The 18,865-nt window shown below is 31.1% G+C and overlaps 4 protein-coding genes and 1 non-coding gene across 6 annotated transcripts; 1 reads left to right on the forward strand and 4 right to left on the reverse strand.

The window, feature by feature from the left end:
- Positions 1–595: 595 nt before the first annotated feature.
- LOC109818771 (putative aquaporin TIP1-1) lies at positions 596–4,100 on the reverse strand. The gene is made up of 2 exons (XM_083060618.1): positions 3,553–4,100; positions 596–1,076 (listed from the first exon to the last, which is right to left on the reverse strand). The coding sequence occupies exons 1-2, from the start codon at positions 3,925–3,927 to the stop codon at positions 699–701; spliced, it is 753 nt and encodes a 250-aa protein (XP_082916744.1). The 5' UTR covers positions 3,928–4,100; the 3' UTR covers positions 596–698.
- A 1,867-nt stretch (positions 4,101–5,967) lies between these two features.
- Positions 5,968–6,039, reverse strand: TRNAH-GUG (transfer RNA histidin (anticodon GUG)). Its single transcript has one exon. It is a non-coding gene; the product is annotated as a tRNA-His (tRNA).
- Positions 6,040–6,540: 501 nt separating this feature from the next.
- LOC109818772 (uncharacterized) lies at positions 6,541–8,073 on the reverse strand. Its single transcript, XM_083060617.1, is given in 2 exon segments — positions 6,541–7,460; positions 7,621–8,073. Coding segments are annotated over 2 exon segments (798 nt in total). The 5' UTR covers positions 7,877–8,073; the 3' UTR covers positions 6,541–6,918.
- A 162-nt stretch (positions 8,074–8,235) lies between these two features.
- On the reverse strand, positions 8,236–8,920 carry LOC145949750 (histone H2B.11-like). Its single transcript, XM_083060619.1, has one exon. It carries the CDS (start codon positions 8,878–8,880, stop codon positions 8,593–8,595), a length of 288 nt encoding a protein of 95 aa, XP_082916745.1. The 5' UTR covers positions 8,881–8,920; the 3' UTR covers positions 8,236–8,592.
- Positions 8,921–13,266: 4,346 nt separating this feature from the next.
- LOC114916659 (uncharacterized) lies at positions 13,267–18,313 on the forward strand. Of its 2 annotated transcripts, XM_083061109.1 has the most exons (4): positions 13,267–13,469; positions 15,923–16,053; positions 16,835–16,993; positions 18,117–18,313. In XM_083061109.1, the coding sequence occupies exons 2-4, from the start codon at positions 15,973–15,975 to the stop codon at positions 18,204–18,206; spliced, it is 330 nt and encodes a 109-aa protein (XP_082917235.1). In that variant the 5' UTR covers positions 13,267–13,469; positions 15,923–15,972; the 3' UTR covers positions 18,207–18,313. The 2 variants fall into 2 exon arrangements, with proteins under 2 accessions (XP_082917235.1, XP_082917237.1); XM_083061111.1 differs by lacking the exon at positions 13,267–13,469 and having other exon boundaries at positions 15,904–16,053.
- Positions 18,314–18,865: the final 552 nt, after the last annotated feature.

Genomic DNA, 18,865 nt, shown 5'->3' on the forward strand with positions numbered 1-18,865 from the left:
GTCGAAAAAATCATACTTGCACTTTCACAAGCACTCACTGCCTGCACATATGGCTTCCGTACACGGAATTGCTGGGTATGACAACTTCTTGACCATATTTTCTTTCTTTTCTAGGATTAGTTTAGTTTCATTTAATTCCGTAGTGTAGTTCGTAGTTTGTTATTCTTAAAATCATGATGTTGTAACTTGATAATTATGCGAAGTGGACGATGATTTGTATTGTCAGTATATGTATTGTTTATTCCGTCTATTTGAGTATATATATGCATGAAAACTATTGCTTGATAATCATTGATGAAAATATGGAAACAAGTACTTATTAGTCACTCTATCTAGTCTGTCTCCATTCTTAAGAAAGTTTAATCGGGAATACCTAAATTGAAACAATTTCATGCTAGTTCAAATAAAAAGAACTCATAAAAGAATTTCACCACAAAAACCACAATTTTCTTTGGACCAAATGTTTTTTTCTCCAATTCAATTTGAGCGAGAAGGTTTTCTTTATATGATTTACTTTGAGTTTCTTTGACCTTACATAATCTTGTATTCATGATTGTTATATTAAGTTGAATAGTTTTTTTGGGAAGATAGCTCAGTAGGCATGTCTTAGTTTAATACCAAAAATGGTTGATTCATGACAAAAAGAAAAAACACAGCGTACATACACATTAGAAGAAAGATATGAAGAGTCGTTTTTATTAATAAGTTGTGCGCCACCTTTGACGGGTGTGGCTAACAAAGATCAGCTCGTAAGAAAAGCCAGCGAGGCCACCACCAATGAGAGGTCCAACCCAGTAAACCCAATGGTTCTTCCAAGTCCAGGTGACGAGTGCAGGCCCAAAAGCCGCAGCGGGGTTCATGGAGGCCCCATCGAAAGGCCCAGCCACCAAAACATTGGCTCCAACCATGAATCCAATCACAATAGGCGCTATATTTACCAAGCCATCCTTCCTCCTGCTCCTGGGGTCAACGCTGGTGGCGTACACCGCGAACACCAACCCAAACGTCATCACAATCTCCAACACCACCGCTTTCCCCGCCCTCACTCCACCACTAAGTCCAATAACTGCTACACTCTGCCAAGCACCATAATGAAACTTATTGTTTAGATATACAAATAAGTCTCGCATTAATAAAATATGAGAAAAAATAATAATTTATAAAATACACTTATATATTAATAATTGAGAGGTCATTTGAGTGATGATAAAAAATACAATTGTGAAAATTTAAATTCAAAAGTTATCATTATGGAGTTGTATATAAAAAGAGTTAATCATTTATAGACTGTCAGTGTAAAGTTTTTTACATTGGCAACCAATCATATCTTTTAAATTATTTTATTTTATTTTTATTTCATTAAATAAGCAACTGACATGATACTATTAAAAGATATGATTGGTTGTCGGTATAAAAAAATTTTACACTGACAGTGTATAGGTGATTAACTTATATAAAAATAACACTGATAAAATATCCCGTCACACAAATATCAAAATTACCTCATTATCCTTACTCTACTCTCTAGTAACAATCTAATAATTATTTTTATCCCAACAAAATAAACTTATATAAACACCATGTATATTAGAAATATAAATATGTCATATGTGGAAAAAAAATTATAAAAATAAAAGGCTAAAAACCTATTTTGGTCTCTTATAATAATTGTTTGTTTCAATTTAGTCCCACTTTTATTTTTTGTCTTAATTTGGTCCCTAATAAATTAATTGGTTGCAATGTCGGACTTCCGTCCAAATTATTTAAACGAAGTTAACTATTGGCCACGTGGATGCCACGTAAATGCATAGGTGGATGCCACATGGATGCCAAATTTTTTAAAAACACCTGGAACTAGAACGGCCCGTTCTGAAACCAGAACGGGCCGTTCTGGGTGCACTCTTTGTGTGTTAGTTTTGCATCTAAAACGGGTCATTCCAGATGCAACATTAACACACCACCAGTACAGAAGAACGGTCCGTTCTGAAACTATAACGAGTCGTTCTAGATTCAGAACGGGCCGTTCCAGAACGCCAACTTGTTAAGTGGGGACAATAGAATATTTTATATTAATTTTATTAAAAAATAATAATTTTGAAAATATTTTTTATGGTAAAAATCTTAAAATTACTTAGTTTTATAAAATACAATTGTCTTATAAATAGAGTGATAACTTTCCTTTTTCTCTTTCTGTTTGAAGAAATATTTAAGTGTCACTTTATAATTTTTTGCAACTTATTTAAAATTAAAAGAATAAAATGATAAAAATTAATAGGATAAACATAATAAAATTATTAATTTGTTTTCTTTTAGTGTCCTCTAAATTTTTACACTCATTTAAAACAAAAATATTTTATGTGTTAATTTGAATTAATTTAACGAAATATCATATAATTTTTAATTTTTTAAAAAGTTTTATAAATTTGATCTATACATGAAAAACTTTTTAATTTAACAATTAAATTTTTAAAAATTTGATATAGAACATTAATTATTAAGTAGAATAAATCTATCAAGACTTATTCTTGAAGTAACTAAATTTTTCCTTCATTAAAAATGAAGATAATTTTACCACAAAATAAAAAATAATTAAACAATAAAATAAAATATAAAAAATATGAATGTATTTATTATATTAGATATAACAACATAATTAAAATATAATTAATAATATATATTTTATAAAATTATTAATATTTTATATATAAAAAAAAGAATGAAATTTTTTTTAGTATTAACTTAGATCCGTCCCTGCATGTGATTGCGTGGTGAAATGTTGGTCTTGTGTATCCTCTTCCTTTACTTTAGGTTTTACCTCTTCAAGAACAGATTGTTGTTGTTGGGTACATCGTTAATGACTTCAAGGAAAAATATCATGTCATTTTATCCTTTACTGTATAGTGTCAATTTGGTAGTAAGTGGTTCACTCCAGTTTGACTAACAATGAAATAAAATCTGCTATCATTGTCTTTAGTGATACACTGCATTGTCCTTAATAATACTATGGATAGACCAACTGTTTAATTAGCAATTAAAGTTATCAATTTCCATTGACAATATTACCAAATCCAGTGTTTGAAATGCTTTGTACCTTGGGTCTTTTTCCTTTCACGATTCACAACCGTGAACTATAATCATTGACCGTTTATGTTTAGCAGTCTGAAACCAGAACGACCCATTTTGGTTGCACTCTTAGTGTGTTAATTTTGCACCTGGAACGAGCCGTTCCGGATGCAAAATTAACACACCAAGAGTGCACTCAGAACGGTCCGTTCTGGTTTCAAAACGGGTCGTTCTGGTTCCAGGTGTTTTCAAAAAATTTGGCATCCACATGACATCCACCTATACATCTACGTGACCAATAGTTAATTCCGTTTAAATAATTTAAACGGAAATCCGACATTGTAACTAATTAATTTATTAGGAACCAAATTAAAACAAAAAATAAAAGTAAGACTAAATTGAAACAAACAATTATTATAAGATACTAAAATAATATTTTAGCCGAAATAAAACTGTTAACGTAACGGTAATTACGTGTAAGTGTGGTACCTGTCCGGCGGTGGCGAGTTTGAGGAGGAAGCAGGCGGCGATGGAGCCGAGGAGCTGAGCGATCCAGAAGAGGAAGCAGCGGAGCACGGTGAGGTTGCCGCCGATGAAGGCGCCGAAGGAGACGGCGGGGTTGACATGGCCGCCGGAGATTTTGGTGCTGATGGCGACGGCAACGGATAGGGAGAAGGCTTGGGCGAGGGCGGCGATGAGGAGGGCGGCGGGCTTGTCGACGGTGAGTCTGTTGACAGCGAGGGAGGAGCCGGAGGCGGCGAAGACGAAGATGAGAGTGGAGATGAATTCGGAGAGTGTGGCTCTCCAGGTGTCGCGGTGTGCGGCATCTTGGGCTCTGCGGACTATGGTGTTGCGGAACGCCATCCTCCGTTGGATGAAGATCTGGCGGTTGACTTTGATGATCCAACTCGGTTAGTTGGTAGTCATGAGGAGTGAAGTCAGTTTGTGGTGACTGGTCGCGGTTTTATTGAGAGAGACGACCATTGACCAAACTGCCTGTAGGCTGTAGCCGGTTCCAGCACTGTTTTAAGTCAACGTTTGAGTCTTTTTTTAAGGGTGAACATGAAGCTTCATTCAAGGTCGTAAAGGATTCTGTCATTTTAATATTATCCCACTTTATAAAAATAAATAAGAAACTATATATATATGAAACTAAAAATGAAGTGCCAAATCTTGAACAAATCATGACCTATGACAATTACACATAAACTTTATTAAAATAATACAAACATATATATGATTATCGTCGAGTAATAAAATTTGAAAGGACAACATTTATTGTTATTTGATTAAATCAAACAAATGAAGTTTGATTGTTTTAAATTGGTTTAAGAAATTTTAAGATATAAAAAGCAATTGCATTTAAGAAATTTGATGATAAAGATATATTTTTAGGATTAAGTTTACTAAATGAGATTTTATTTGTTTAAATATTTTGGTATTTATTCAATGATAAATTAACATAAGGTACCTTTCATTTCCTTTATTTAATTGAATTGATTCATATTTTTATGATAGTTATGTATAATTAAAAGTCATTAATTTTTTTTAATTTATGAAGTCTTTAAGGATTAAATCTATTATTTTTGTGATTTAAAGTTTAACATAAACTATAGATTTCAATATTTAGGTTTACTAATTAATAAATTTTGCTTAGATATGTAAGATTATGAAAATGTTGATTGGACACTTCATATAGATAAATTTATAAGATTTTGATCAAGAAGAAAATAAATAATTAAAATAACTCAAATAAAGTAAATAGATTGTTAATGTTAGGCTCAATCTTAGAAAAAGGAAGTCTACTTACTTACACTTAATTGTAGATCTCCAAAAATAAAAAAATAAATCATCCTAAGAATTAAAGTAAAGAGAGTCAATACTCAATATTTGTTGTTACTTTGAAAGTAAAAATTATGTCTAAAGACTCTCTGAAACCTATTTAATTAAATAAATGGACTAAATAATGTGACCCAACTAAACAAGAATAACATAGAAGAAATTTTTTCGTTGTGTCATCCTACGACTATAACAATTCTGTAACACCTAATATCCCTTCAATTCAAATGGTTGAAGGTTATATGCCATGTCATAGGCGTGATGAACTTGTCACAACTTTGTCCTCCCTTTGGATTGTTCACAACAAATTCAATCACCGTCTTGACAAATTAGCCACATTTGTGACAAGCTCTATTCCTCCCAATGCTTGTTCTTTTTGTCAAGATCTCTCAAAGCTTGTCTTCCCTTGTCTCTTATCATTTTCCTTTATTATTGAAACTCTTTTTGACTTGTTCAAAACATGTCTTTACTTCCTTTTTATATCTTTCTCATCTAAATTTTATCCTGAAACACTTAAAGATGGAAAGTGTAACAAGTTCCAGACAACAATACATTTATATTGAAAACTTAATAAAACTAATCCTAAATGATGCTAAAATGCAACTTTCTTAAGCTGTGCAAAATGACATGAATTGCAACACATCATCAGAATTTAAGAGTCCATCTTTGAGATAGAAAAAATCTTCCCACTTTTGATAGACAACCTTTTAATAGTCAAAATGTTATACACTACTTCATGTTATTATTCATTTAGTGATTCAAAATATAAGTCATTCATAGAATTCGATTAAATTCCAAACCTATGATATAACTTAAATACAACCAAAATTTATTGTTAATCTTTATAAAAAAGATGTTGAACCTTAACATTAATCGATGAAACTCAAATGATTTTATTTATGAGTGCCAATTGAGAGAAACTGTCTCACTAAACAACTAGTCATCATCAAAAGAAAAATAATATTCGTTGATCGCCACACCACAAAAGAATACAATAATAATGACAATTAGTTATATTTAATATTAAACAACTATAAATGCATATGTAATATTAAAAATTAAAAATGTGGCTGCTGGGATTCGAGCCCAGGTCTCCACGGCCACAACGTGGAATTCTTACCACTAAACTACAGCCACAACTGGTTAACAACTTTTAGCAATATATTTTAGCATTAGGCCAAATGGAACATTAAAGTAAAAAACATGGGCACTAGGAACTCTCATGAATAAAAAAGTATAAAGTATTGAATTTAAGATAGAGGATGCATATATACACAATCCTAACACTGAGTAAATCCAAAACTTGTTAGAGTTTGCATACTATTTGGCTTCCTTATAAGTATGATAAATTTAGACTTCCTAGTCTATATTCAACAATTTCTAAACTAAAGCAATTAAAGGGGTTTTTCCAAGCTCAATATATATAAGACCTAGAATCCACGTATATAACTGGAGGGGTTTTCAATTATCTTTGAAGGAAAGAAAAACAACAACAACAATCATTAGCCAATTTCTCTACTTAAGACTATACCTTAACTATTTTTACCAGTTGTTGCAATCAAGACTATGATGAAAGAGACAAAATGAAAAAAAAAAAAAAACCTTCAAATTTAAAACAAGTTTAGATTATCTACGTTTCATCCACTTTAAATGAGTCTTGCTGTGTCACGTTACTTATAAGCAATTCATATTATATTTTTACAATTTTTGCTCCAATGAAAATTTTTATAAGCACTTCCACTTTTTTACAACTCATACTATACTTTTTGACAACTCACACTACATTTTATGATAAATTTTTAAAAAATTAATTATTATGGATAATATATAAATATGAATAACAAACAAGAGAAATTACATAATAAAATGAAATTACATAATAAAAAGAATTTACCAAAAATTACAACAAAATTAAATATAAAAACTAAGAAATTACATAATACTATAAATGCACAATAAATTATTTATAACAATAAATACGTACTAATTTTTGTTATTATGATGTCCAAAACGTTCTCAAATATGTTCCACCAAGTTGTGTTGTAGTTGTCGGTGTTGTTGTCTATCACGAAGATGTGCCCTCCTTTGTAAGTATGTTGCAGTAAAAATAGAATGAGGACCAATAGATACATCGGTAGTCGAGACTTCGCTACCGCCATTATCATAATCAAAATTAATATTGTATGTGTGTCTCTCATCTTCAACTATCATATTATTTAGTATGATGCATGCATACATGATATTCTTCAATGTATCAACACGCCAAGCACGTGCTGGTCCACGCACAATTGTAAATCAAGATTACAATACTCCAAATGCTCGCTCTACATCTTTTCTTGCCGATTCTTGTTGTTCAGCAAATAATTTCCTCTTTTCTCCTTGTGGCATAGGGATGGTCTTCACAAATGTAGCCCATTCTAGATAAATACCATCAGCAAGATAATAACCCATATTATATTGGGTTCTATTCATTATGTATTGTACAACAAGAGCTTGTCCTGACAAAACATCATTAAACACATTTAAAGTATTCAACACATTAATGTCATTATTTGAACCTGTCGTGCCAAAAAAAGCATGTCAAATCCAAGTCTTGTGAAGCTACAACTTCAAGCATAATTGTGAGTTTGCCATGATCACCTCGACAAAATTGTCCTTTCCAAGCAACTGAACAATTTTTCCATTCCCAATGCATACAATCAATAGACCCTAACATACCTGGAAAGCCACGTGCATTCCCCATTTGAAGTAGTCGTTCAACATCTTCATTTTTAGGCCTCCTAAGGTATTCAGTTTCGAATATGTTGCACACACCATATACAAATCTCTCTAAGCATTCCACAGTAGTGTTTTCACCAATTCGAACATAATCATTTGTACTATCAGCACTTGATCCATATGCTAATATACGAATTGCAGCTGTGCATTTTTGTAATGGTGAAAGACCCTTCTTTCGAGTTGCATCAACCCTCATCTGGAAATAATCATCATAATGACCAAGGGCTTCTACAATTCTAAGGAACACGCACTACAAAAAAATCAAGTTTTAGCTACCACCAAAATCGGTCGCTATTTACCTAAATTCAGTCGCTATTACATTCAGCGACCGAAAAATTCCGTCGCTAAAACCCTGGTCGCTATTTGAAATAGCGACCGAAATTTTTTCCGTCGCAATTTAGCGACCGAAAAATCAGTCGCTAGATAATAAAAATCCGCCGCTAAAATTTTGGTCTCCTAACTTCTGGAGACCAATTTTGCGACCGAATTTTTTGGTAGCAATTTCCGTCGCTATTTTTTGTATTTATTTAATAAAAACATTTTATGAATCAGTTGCTAATTTGGTCGCTAAAAAATTGATGTAGCTACTGATAAAATCGGTCACTATTTCGGTCGCTAGTAAATGAATAAAATCGGTCGCTATTTCGGTCGCTAAAACTGATTTAGCTACGGATAAAATCGGTCGCTATTTCGGTCGCTAAAAAAACTGATGTAGCTACGGATCAAATAGGTCGCTATTTCGGTCGCTAAAACGGTTCTAAAATCTGGAAAACTCGGAGTAAACAAAAACTTCAAATTCGTCCAGTTCTTCGAAATCCTCAGATCAGAAAACCTCTCTAACATTTGTTACGATCGACTAAATCTACATTAGAACGGAATAAACTTTAAATCATATGTTAATTTCACTGGATTTTAGTTCTTCTTGTTGTATCTGGTGAGGCGAGAAGATTCCTGTGCAAGCTTCTCGAAGATATCGTTGATGAAGTTGTTCATGATTCCCATGGCCTTGCTCGAGATACCGATGTCAGGATGCACCTGCTTCAGCACCTTGAAGATGTAGATCTTGTAGGTCTCCACGCTCTTCTTCGACCGCTTCTTCTTCTTGTCGGCGCCGCCTTCCTTCGGAATCTTCTTCTCCGCTCGCGGCTTCTTCTCCACCGGAGCCTTCTCCGCTGGCTTCTTCTCTGCTCCCTTTGCCATTGCTGGAATTTCGCTTGAAGGTTGTATGAGACAATGGAGAGGTTGTGGATTTTGTGATGAGAGGGATTTGGTGTGTGTTCTTGTATATATAGGTTGTTTCGCTGGGATTTGATTGGTTGGGAGGGGTAGGATGCAGATCGCTGACGTGGACCGTTGGATCTTTTTGGACGGAGGGGATTTGTTTTTGCATTTTGTTTTGGTTTTCCCTCGCAGGCGCGGGATTGCGAAATTTAAAAGATCCAAAAGTCGCGAGTGAGAATCCGATTTAGTTGTTTCTTGCGTAATTTTTTTTTAATGTTTTCTTTGTAATTTAACCTTTGTAATTCTAAACTCATTTACACTCCATATAATTAAGTCAAGAAATATCTTTTTTATGCTAGCATTCATTATAACTAAATATCTTTTTAGTTTGTGTAATATTTAACCTAAATATTCATTATATATAATGTATAACTAATATAATAAATTATATATACAAATCAATTTCATATTTGAATACATAAATTATATTTAAAATTTGTATAAATAGATATTTTTAGACATATAAATTTTTAAATTTATAATGAATAATTTCTTATTATAGTATAAAATTATTTTCATTTGATGATAATTTATTTTAAAATATTAAAATCTAGTTCATAAATAATTATGACAAGTAGAAATCAAATTAAATAGGAAGTTAAAAGATTTCTTATAAATTTTTCCCTGTTGAAAAAAAAATACTCCTAATATACATAATTTTAAGTGTAATAATATCACATAATTTGGTTGAATTATTAAATTTATATTATATAAAAAAATACAAAAAGTAAGATTTAGTGTAAATTTTTAAATTTATACTTAATATCAAAATATTCTGACTTATTTATTTACAATATATATATAATTGATAATATATATTTTTTTGAAAACGATTTTATCTATATTTAATTATGATTATATTAATTTGATATTATACTATTTGTTTTTTTATGAATTCAATCATCAAATAAATATTATATATATTTGATTAAAAAAAAGAGAATATTATATTAACATAAGTAAAGATAAGAATTTTCAAGAATATAAAGAGAGAAAAATTAGCTCCCAATATAAATAGAAAAATGATGATTAGCTAAAAATCTTACATCATTTTGATGACACACTGACCAACAAAATTTAGTGTAATAGAGGAACAATATTGACAGCAAACAAAATTTGGTATTTGTTGAACCGGTAATTTTTTTAATTCTATTTCAGTCGCTAAAACACTGATGTAGCTACGAATAAAATCGGTCACTAAAACACTGATGTTTCACGGAACCATATTTGATCTTTCATTTTTCTTTTATAATCAAATTTGATTATGATATGAATTGATACGTGATTTTTTTGCCTTTAATTTATTTTGTAATCAGATTGGCTAATTTTGACTTGAAGCAACACATTAAAAGAGGCAATATATTTTGATCATTTATTTCAATAAAAATTTAAAAACAAATCAGCTATACTCACTTGCTCTAACTTTGATCTGAGATCCTTGATGGTTTTTAAAAGATGAATTATTCAATATTTATGTTTCTCCTTCTCTACAGCAAGTAACTGAGCCTGCAACTTTAAGGATGAATACTCTAAAAAAAATCACAACATTTAATTTGTGCTTAATTTATTTAAAATAAATAAATAAATAAACATTTATTTTAAAATTTTAAATATTTGTATTTAAGAAATTGTTATAGATTTTAAATACATATTTTTAAGTTTTTTATTTTATTAAATTAATTGAATATAAATTATATTTTATCACTTTTTAATAAAGTGAGTGAATGAAATAAATTAACTAAAATTTAAAAATATATTTTAATTAAAAATATTTTTTTTATCAATATAGCGACTAAAACTATTATAATAAATAATAAAATTAAACAAATTAAATCTTATAATAGTTATTTTTTATTACTGCTAAATTAAATATTCTTATTCTTTTACAATAAATTAAAATGAAAAGGTAATAAAATATTTTAATTGATATTTCAAATAAAATATATTAAAATATTATAATCAAAAGAAATCCAGTATTAAATTAAAAGATTATAAAAATCATAACTAAATTTATAATAAATAATTTCATATTAAATATTTGTATCAAATAAATTATTACAGATTTTAGATTTGATTTATTATATTTTATAATTAAAAGATATTTAATATTAAATTAAAAGATATCTAATATAATGTTGAGGATTTTTCAAAGTTTAGAAAAGATATTATATTATGTATATATATTACTTTTAATATTATACAAAGAAATTAAAGTGGCACAGCGGTACCATGCGTGGCCTATAAACTCCATGTCCATAGTTTGAATCCTAGCTTTGACATTTTAATAAAAATTGCCACATCAATTGACATTTGAATGATAAAAAAAAAAGTTTTAGCTACCGATTTTAATTCGGTCGCTAAAATATTCAAAAGTTTAGGATTAGCGACCAAAATAAAATCGGTCGCAATTTTTTTTGATATTTATTCAAAATTGGTCGCTAATTCCGTCACAGATCATGCTTTCATAAAACACAATTAAATAGCGACCGATTTAGCGACCGATTTTGCTTGCTACCACCCAAATCCGTCGCTAATTCGGTCGCAAAATAGCGACCAAAAATTTTTGGTCGCTAAATCGGTCGCTATTTTAATCAGTCGCTAATTCGGTCGCAAAATAGCGACCAAAAAAATTCGGTCGCTAATTCGGTTGCAAAATAGCGACCGAAAAATTTCGGTCGCTAATTTCGGTCGCTATTTAGTATTTTTCTTATAGTGACGGGCCTTTGCATTCGAAATCTTCGTCGAAATTGAGCATTTGTGTAAACTGAATTCTCAGAGAAGTAATCATTGAACAATCGATTGTGCCCTTCTTCACGACATCGATCAATCATCAATCTTTTTTTCCTTCGAAGAGTAGTGTGCCACGAGGAGTGGTTAGTGCGGGGGGACGACCACAAGGTGTGGATGGTTTTTGGGTGGTGGATCTGACTAGCGCGAGGTTGGCGACAAGCGCGTGCCTTCGTCGGAGGTGAGCGCCATGAGGAGTGCGCCCTTGGCCCTGACGCACGGCACAAGGCGGTGGAGATCCGTGGTGGCGCTGGATTTGCTGGTGCTGGTGCGACGACCATGGGGACGAGGAAGGCGGAGCGGACGCCGACGGAGACGAGGAGACGATGGCTGTAACATCCTAAATTTTGTAACTATTTATCTATGTGTTTCTGTAAATTATTATATATATTAAATACTACTTAAGTTACTGTGAACGAAATTTATGTAGCGTTATTTAACCAGATTTTCTAAATTCAATAACATGTATTTTATTATCTAATTTGACTGTTTCTCGGACAGTGTTGAGAGCACGCTATAAAATATGAGAAACTCAATTTAAGAAAATTTAAGTAATCTGTAACTTAAATAATAATTTATTGAGTGTAGATTAAGAATAAATACAGTTAACAGAGAAAATCTATAAATTAAAATTTATAAAAATTCTCTAAGGATTTCACTAGAAAAAAATTATTCTGCTAAAACCTTAAGCTAGAAAATTATGAAAAAATTTTCAAAAGGTTATAAATAATTTTATCATCAATATAGTATGCTTGGAATAATTAATAAAAATGTATAGTTAGGAGAAATTAAAATACAAGTCTCAACCAATCAAATTATGACACATAAGCAAATTCTAATTTATTTAATATTAATTAACATAATTAAGAGATGATCAAGAGACAAAAGTTTATATTTTTAATGGTCAAGATTCTAATGATGATATTAGTACCTCAAAATTATAATTAATTTGTAAGATATTTTAATAATTCTACAATATTCTAGAAAGTTCTACAAAACTCTCTAAAGTAGATATATAATTACCAAATAATTAAATGGGTTGGAAGCTTAACTATTAAGATATTCAAATAACTCAAGAAAGTTCTATAAAATTCTACATAATAGAAATCTAGAATGGATTAGATGCTTAACCATTAAAATATTTAAATAATTCTACAAAATTCTAGGATGTTCTATAAATTTCTACAAAAAAAGAGGGACACATAATTACCATGTGATTAAAATGAATTGAAAACTTAATCATTAAGATAACTAAATAACTCTACAAAATTCTAGAAAGTGAACATCTCATCACCAAATTATTAAATAAATTGGAAACTTAATCATTAAGATACTTAAATAATTCAAGAAAATTCTAGAAAGTTCTATAAATATCTACAAAATGGACACCTAATCACTATGTTATTAAAATATCTTAGGAAATATCAAGAAATATCTACAAATCTAGAAGATTAGAGAATGGAGGTGGAGACTAGTATAAATAAGAGAAACCACACACCAAAAAGCTCACCAACAACCCTTAACAACTAGACATAAACCAATGCCAAAAAAACACAAAAAAATACTCCATCTTTTCCATAACCAAGGAGTAAAACAAGGAGTAAACAACTAAAATTTCAAGAAAAGGGGAAGAAAGAAAGAAGATAAGAGGAAGAAAAAGAATTGTAGGAGAAGAAGAAATCAAGGAAATTAGGAAAAAACTAGCAAGCTTGGAGAAATAGGTATGGGTTAGATGTTTAATTTTATTCATGTCTATATAGTTGTAGAATAAGTATTGATCTTTACTTATAAATTTTGATGTATGGAACCTTAGGTTAGTTGATATGGTTTTGATTGTACTTTTGATAAATTTGATGTTTTAAGGTTGAATCTTGAAGTGGTTGATTGTTTATGATTGAATGTTGCTATTGAAATTGTTTTAATTGTATTTGAAATGTTTGATTGAGATTAATTTTTGAAGTGATAGATTAATAGTGAAACATGTTGCATATTGCATACTATGGTCTTTGAGTCAAAAATATTTTTGGGGGAAAAGAAAAGAATTTCAAAAAAAGAAATATTTGAGAAATGATTTTTTATCAAAGATATTTGATAGAAAAAGAATGAGTTTTGTAATTTTGAAATGATGCTTTTTACGTGAATTCTTTTCTTTATGTTTACTATCCGAGACATTGGTGGCAAAAGATTGATTGTGATAGTGGGTACTGTCAAGGACAGTTGGCAGTACAAGATGGATAAAGAAAATGATAAAGTGAGAGAGAGCTTGATATGGTTGTGAAAGTTTGACTGAGGTATTTGTTTTATGTTACTAGTGTCAGAAGATAGTAAATGGGGTTTGAGTAGAATGGGTAAGACGAGACCTCTGGTCTGCGGGATAGACCTTTGGTCTAGGGAGGGCATGGACAATTCCATAGATGACCAGTCTTTATTGATTCTGTGCCGTGGTAGCCTGCCGGGTGTACTGACTCTTTGACTACTGTCTACTTGTTTGCGTTTAGTGAGACATTGCCGAATCACTGAACAGAGTGATGTTAAGCTCTAGCTTTACTAAACACTCAAAAGGAAAAATCTCCATGGAGTATTGATTCAAAATGATTTTTAAAAGTATATTTTCAGTCAAAATCTGCATCTCATTCTCATAAGCATATTGCATTATTTGGATTATTATTAATGAAAAATCTTCTCAATTTGTTGTGTGTATTGATAATTGTTTGAGCTTATTATGCACTTGTATGATTTGCTTGTGTGACAAATGAATGAAATTAAATGTCTAACCCCATAAATATTTTTAAACCCAGATATTGGAGATCTCATAATGCAAAAAAATTGGATGTGCAGTTAGAAGGTCAGATGCAAAAATCCAGAGCATAGGATGAGGGGGTTTTATTTTACTAAGTTGTTATAAAAATGGTTTGTAATATCTAGTGACTTTTATTGAATAAAACTTTAATTAGATAAAATTTAATTCATTTGTTTAAGTATCTTTTCTACACATTATAATAATATAAATATTATTAACCATAAATAATTAGTTATAATTAGCATATGTAATCTGGAGAGGGGTTACAATGGGTGATGCGAATAATTTATCTTTTGCATAACAATGCAAACAGATGCGAATGTGCGATCATGCAGGGTTAAAAGCATCCCCTGTTTCAAAGATTTGTGTATTATTTATGAACATGTGATGGAAGGAAAATCTAGGTGTTTTTGTTGAACACTAGTTTACATTTCTAATTTACATTTCAACATCTAATGAAGTATGAATTTTCTGGTGATACTATAGTGGAAGGGTCATCCACTTTTTGTACACGGACCTGAACTTGTTCGCATCCACCAATGGATCGTTACTTCATCAACTTAATGCTTGACCATGTGCACAAAGGGAATCAATTTGATGGGGTCTTCAGCAAACAAGTATGGATGGAGATGATTTCATCATTCAATGAAAATTTTGGTGCGACGGCCATGGGGACTGCCTGGTGCGGGGACGCTAGACCCTTCTATGATTTTTGTTTGCGAAACCTATGTGCACGTTCCAGCTTGGATCTGGATGAACCAATCACACCTTTCCATTTTAAATTTTATAGTGTTAAGCATCATTCACTACAAAAAAAATGTTATTTAGTGGGGGTTATTTTACAGAGGTTTTAAAAACCCCCTCAAATTAACATGAGTTGCGGCGTTTTGGGGGAACTCTCAAAATTGTAAAGATAGTGGCGATTTTTATCAATTTTTGAGGGGGTTTATACCCTCCCAAATTCAAAGACAATTTTCCCCGAAAATTTTCCCTCGCAATTTATTTTCACCCAATCCCTCTAACCCCCCTTTCACAAAACGCGTGTTTATCTCTGCTCTGCTCTTTACTCCAAAGTATGAAGTATCGCTCTCTTCCTTCTCCCATCATCGTACCAATTTTCCGCACCTTCACCGCAACATGATCTAGCAGTTCCACCATTAACTCTGCTAACGCGTCTCGCTCACAAAATTTGGTGCAATAGTGCTTATTCCGCTCTTTATTTTTCGCCCTTCGTTTTCAATTTTGCTTTTGTTTTCGTGGAATCTAGGGTTTTCTCAATCTAGGGGATCCGTGCTAGGTTTTCGCAATATTCCTTATCCACGTGCTTAAGTTTGTTTTCCTTTTATTAATTTCAGCCCCTGCGTTGTATTTTAGGAACGGATTGTGAAACACCGAAACCTTAAGCCGAAGTTTACCGCATAGAAATGGAAGGTGCCTTTGACGATGAAGCTGAACCGGCCGTTACTATCGGCGAGTACCTTGATGAAGTCGAGGAACGGGAACTGGTAAGTCATTTTCTACATTTCTGCTGTACTTTCATATCTATATGAAACGATCGAGGTTTTATGTGTATATGAGTTGGTTATTTGTTGTTGTTACTTTACGTCTCATTTGGTTGATAAAGCTATTGTTTATCCTTGCTTATTGATTGTAATTTATTCTGTTAGGGGAATGTAAAGTGAATATTGAGTAAGCATTAAAGATGATTCATAAGTGTATTTGAAATGAGATGAAATTATTTTGTGATTATCCATTATTCTATTATGTTCTACTAATGGGGCACATGTATGGTTTTTGATAGCATTATTGTATAATTATGGCTGGCTTTCCTACATCTTTTGGATTGCTAGAAATGTAGCCCTTTAAATTACATGAAATCTAATGTGTGGTTCACTCCTTCACTGTTGCTGGGATAGTCTTCAATAATTATGATAGTTTATTCTTTATCTTTCATTATTTGTTTCTAGCTTAGTTCCATTTTCTCAAGCATGCTTTTTGAGAATTAGAAAGGTAACTTGTGTATGTGAATGAAATACACTATAATTGTGGCATATGATTTGCATCTGAATTCTGAAGTGAGATTGTTTTTTTTCTTGTGCACTTTTCTGTATTGGGAAGAGGCTGCTGATTGAGATTCAAGCTTTATAAGCAATTGTGGTTGGGCAGAGCTATTCCTCTTAATGCTGACTTATTGTTGTTATGATTGATTTTGTTTTACTCAGAAGTCAGAATGTGGCATGATTCAAATGTTTGACACTTTAATCATTGGCTTTTTCATTTTTGTAGGAAGCTGATTTAGTTTTGGGGGGTGATGATGGCAAGGAATGTACCTACAACAAAGGTTATATGAAAAGGCAAGCAATTTTCTCTTGCCTCACCTGTACTCCAGATGGGAATGCTGGAGTTTGCACAGCTTGTTCATTGTCTTGCCATGATGGTCATCAGGTAATTTTCTTCTGTCTCTAGAATTTTGGATTGCATTAATATAAAACTGGAAATGGATATGGATTTTTTCATTAATGCTTACCATTTGATGCTGAGTTGTGATAGTAATACATGTTCTAGTTAAATCATATGTTTGATTTTGTGAGGACAGCATGTGTTTTGAGAGGAAAATATTTAGTCATGTATAATTTCCACAGGGGAACCTGAGAATGTTTCCTTAAATTTCCAGTTGTTGATTTGTGTTGTACTCTAGATGTTTTATCTGGAGTCTCCTGGGTCCATGGTTACATGCTAATAATGTTACCATCATACTCTTTTTCTAACTTATAAGTAAATCATGATTAGGATTTATACATTTATTTATAGTGACCAGAATTTTTCTCGTGGGACATAAAGTTGGTTATTGGTGAAATATTGTATTGTATTTTGTGTCACTTATATTGGGCATGTTTTGATACTGGGATGGGTAAACTAAAAAAATTAAAAGGTAAAATAAGTGAAATTAATATATATATATATATATATATATATATATATATATATATATATATTAATCAATAAAAAATTATAAACACTAAAGCACATATTGATTAGGCATGTTGTATTCGTCAATACTTATTATAATAGCTATACTTCTTTTTTGAACTTTTTTTTCTTTTACAACCGTTTTTTTTCTTTCTAAAACTTTAAAATAATAATATACATAAAGTATGAGTACCAAGTACTTTTTTCTTCTGTTCAAAAATTATAAAGATGATATATTTAATTAAAAAAATCCTATATTTAATTTTTACCGTAACAAACAACTTTGGATAGAGATTAAATTTTGGCCCAATAAACACAGGCTAGTAAAAAAAACAATAAACACTATTTCAAAGCTCATCGGCCGTTAGATGTGACTGCACACAGGCTAGTAAAAAAAACAATAAACACTTTTTTCTTTCTCTTATTTGTTGCTTCAACACTATATAGAAGTGACAATTTTATTCAATTTTATTTCTTAAGATACTTATTAGTTTGATCTTGGAGATTGCACTTGAATTATGGAATTATATATTAGGACCAAATTACACTTCCTTTATCTCTAAATTGTACTGATACTAATTTATTTTTTTTATTTCAGCCTAGTGACGTTGAAAGTGAACCTGAATCACCGTTAGATGCTAGAGGATCATCTGGTGGTAGCAACTTAAATAGCGAGTCTAATATTTAGACCTAGTTTCTTATATTGTAGACTTCTTTAGGTTATCATGGTTTTTGAATTTATAAAGTGTTGTAAAAACTTAGTTTCTTTTGGTAATATATTGTGGTGTTGTATTTGCTGTCAACTTGGACTTCTGAATTAACTTTGATTGTTGTTACTCTTTTGTAGTTATGTAACTTTCATTACTATCAATCCATTGTCCATTAGTTTCTATTGATAGTTTGTATTCCCATTAAATTTTTTTTATTATAAAAAAGTTAATATTATCTAATGGAATTTGGATTATGTTATAAGTACCTCCTTATTTTTTTTATACAGGTTAAATGTAATTTAAATTAAAAAAATAAAATATATTGTGAAATAAAAAAAAAATCATTCAAATTGAGGAGGTCAAAAACCCCCGCTAAACAAAACGCCGCAGAATGGAAAAGGTAGCGGAGGTTGGTAAAAATTGCCGTATAATGCTAGTGGCGAACGTAACTGCGGCGTTTTTATAAAATGCCGTTACTTATTTTGAGGGGGGCGAAAACCGCCGCAATATGAAAAAAAAACCGCCGCAAAATGACGAATTTCTTGTAGTGATTCCTTGTTGAAGCAGCGAAGCTAAAAAAAATTGGAACTTTTCTTGCCATGTAGGATCACTCCAATGACAAATTCTTATAACTTCT

This window comes from Cajanus cajan, chromosome 7 (assembly GCF_000230855.2).
Source record: "Cajanus cajan strain Asha chromosome 7, NIPB_CcT2T_4, whole genome shotgun sequence".
In the NCBI taxonomy this organism is placed as follows: Eukaryota; Viridiplantae; Streptophyta; class Magnoliopsida; order Fabales; family Fabaceae; genus Cajanus; species Cajanus cajan.

What these genes read in the sequence shown, in the direction of transcription:
- LOC145949750 (XM_083060619.1), bottom strand. Translation starts at nt 8,880, where the DNA reads ATGGCAAAGGGAGCAGAGAAGAAGCCAGCGGAGAAGGCTCCGGTGGAG.
- LOC114916659 (XM_083061109.1), top strand. Translation starts at nt 15,973, where the DNA reads ATGGAAGGTGCCTTTGACGATGAAGCTGAACCGGCCGTTACTATCGGC. An exon ending in AAGTCGAGGAACGGGAACTG is followed by an intron (nt 16,054 to 16,834) that starts GTAAGTCATTTT and finishes TCATTTTTGTAG; the next exon opens with GAAGCTGATTTAGTTTTGGG. An exon ending in CTTGCCATGATGGTCATCAG is followed by an intron (nt 16,994 to 18,116) that starts GTAATTTTCTTC and finishes TTTTTATTTCAG; the next exon opens with CCTAGTGACGTTGAAAGTGA.
- LOC109818771 (XM_083060618.1), bottom strand. Translation starts at nt 3,927, where the DNA reads ATGGCGTTCCGCAACACCATAGTCCGCAGAGCCCAAGATGCCGCACAC. An exon ending in AACTCGCCACCGCCGGACAG is followed by an intron (nt 1,077 to 3,552) that starts GTACCACACTTA and finishes GGTGCTTGGCAG; the next exon opens with AGTGTAGCAGTTATTGGACT.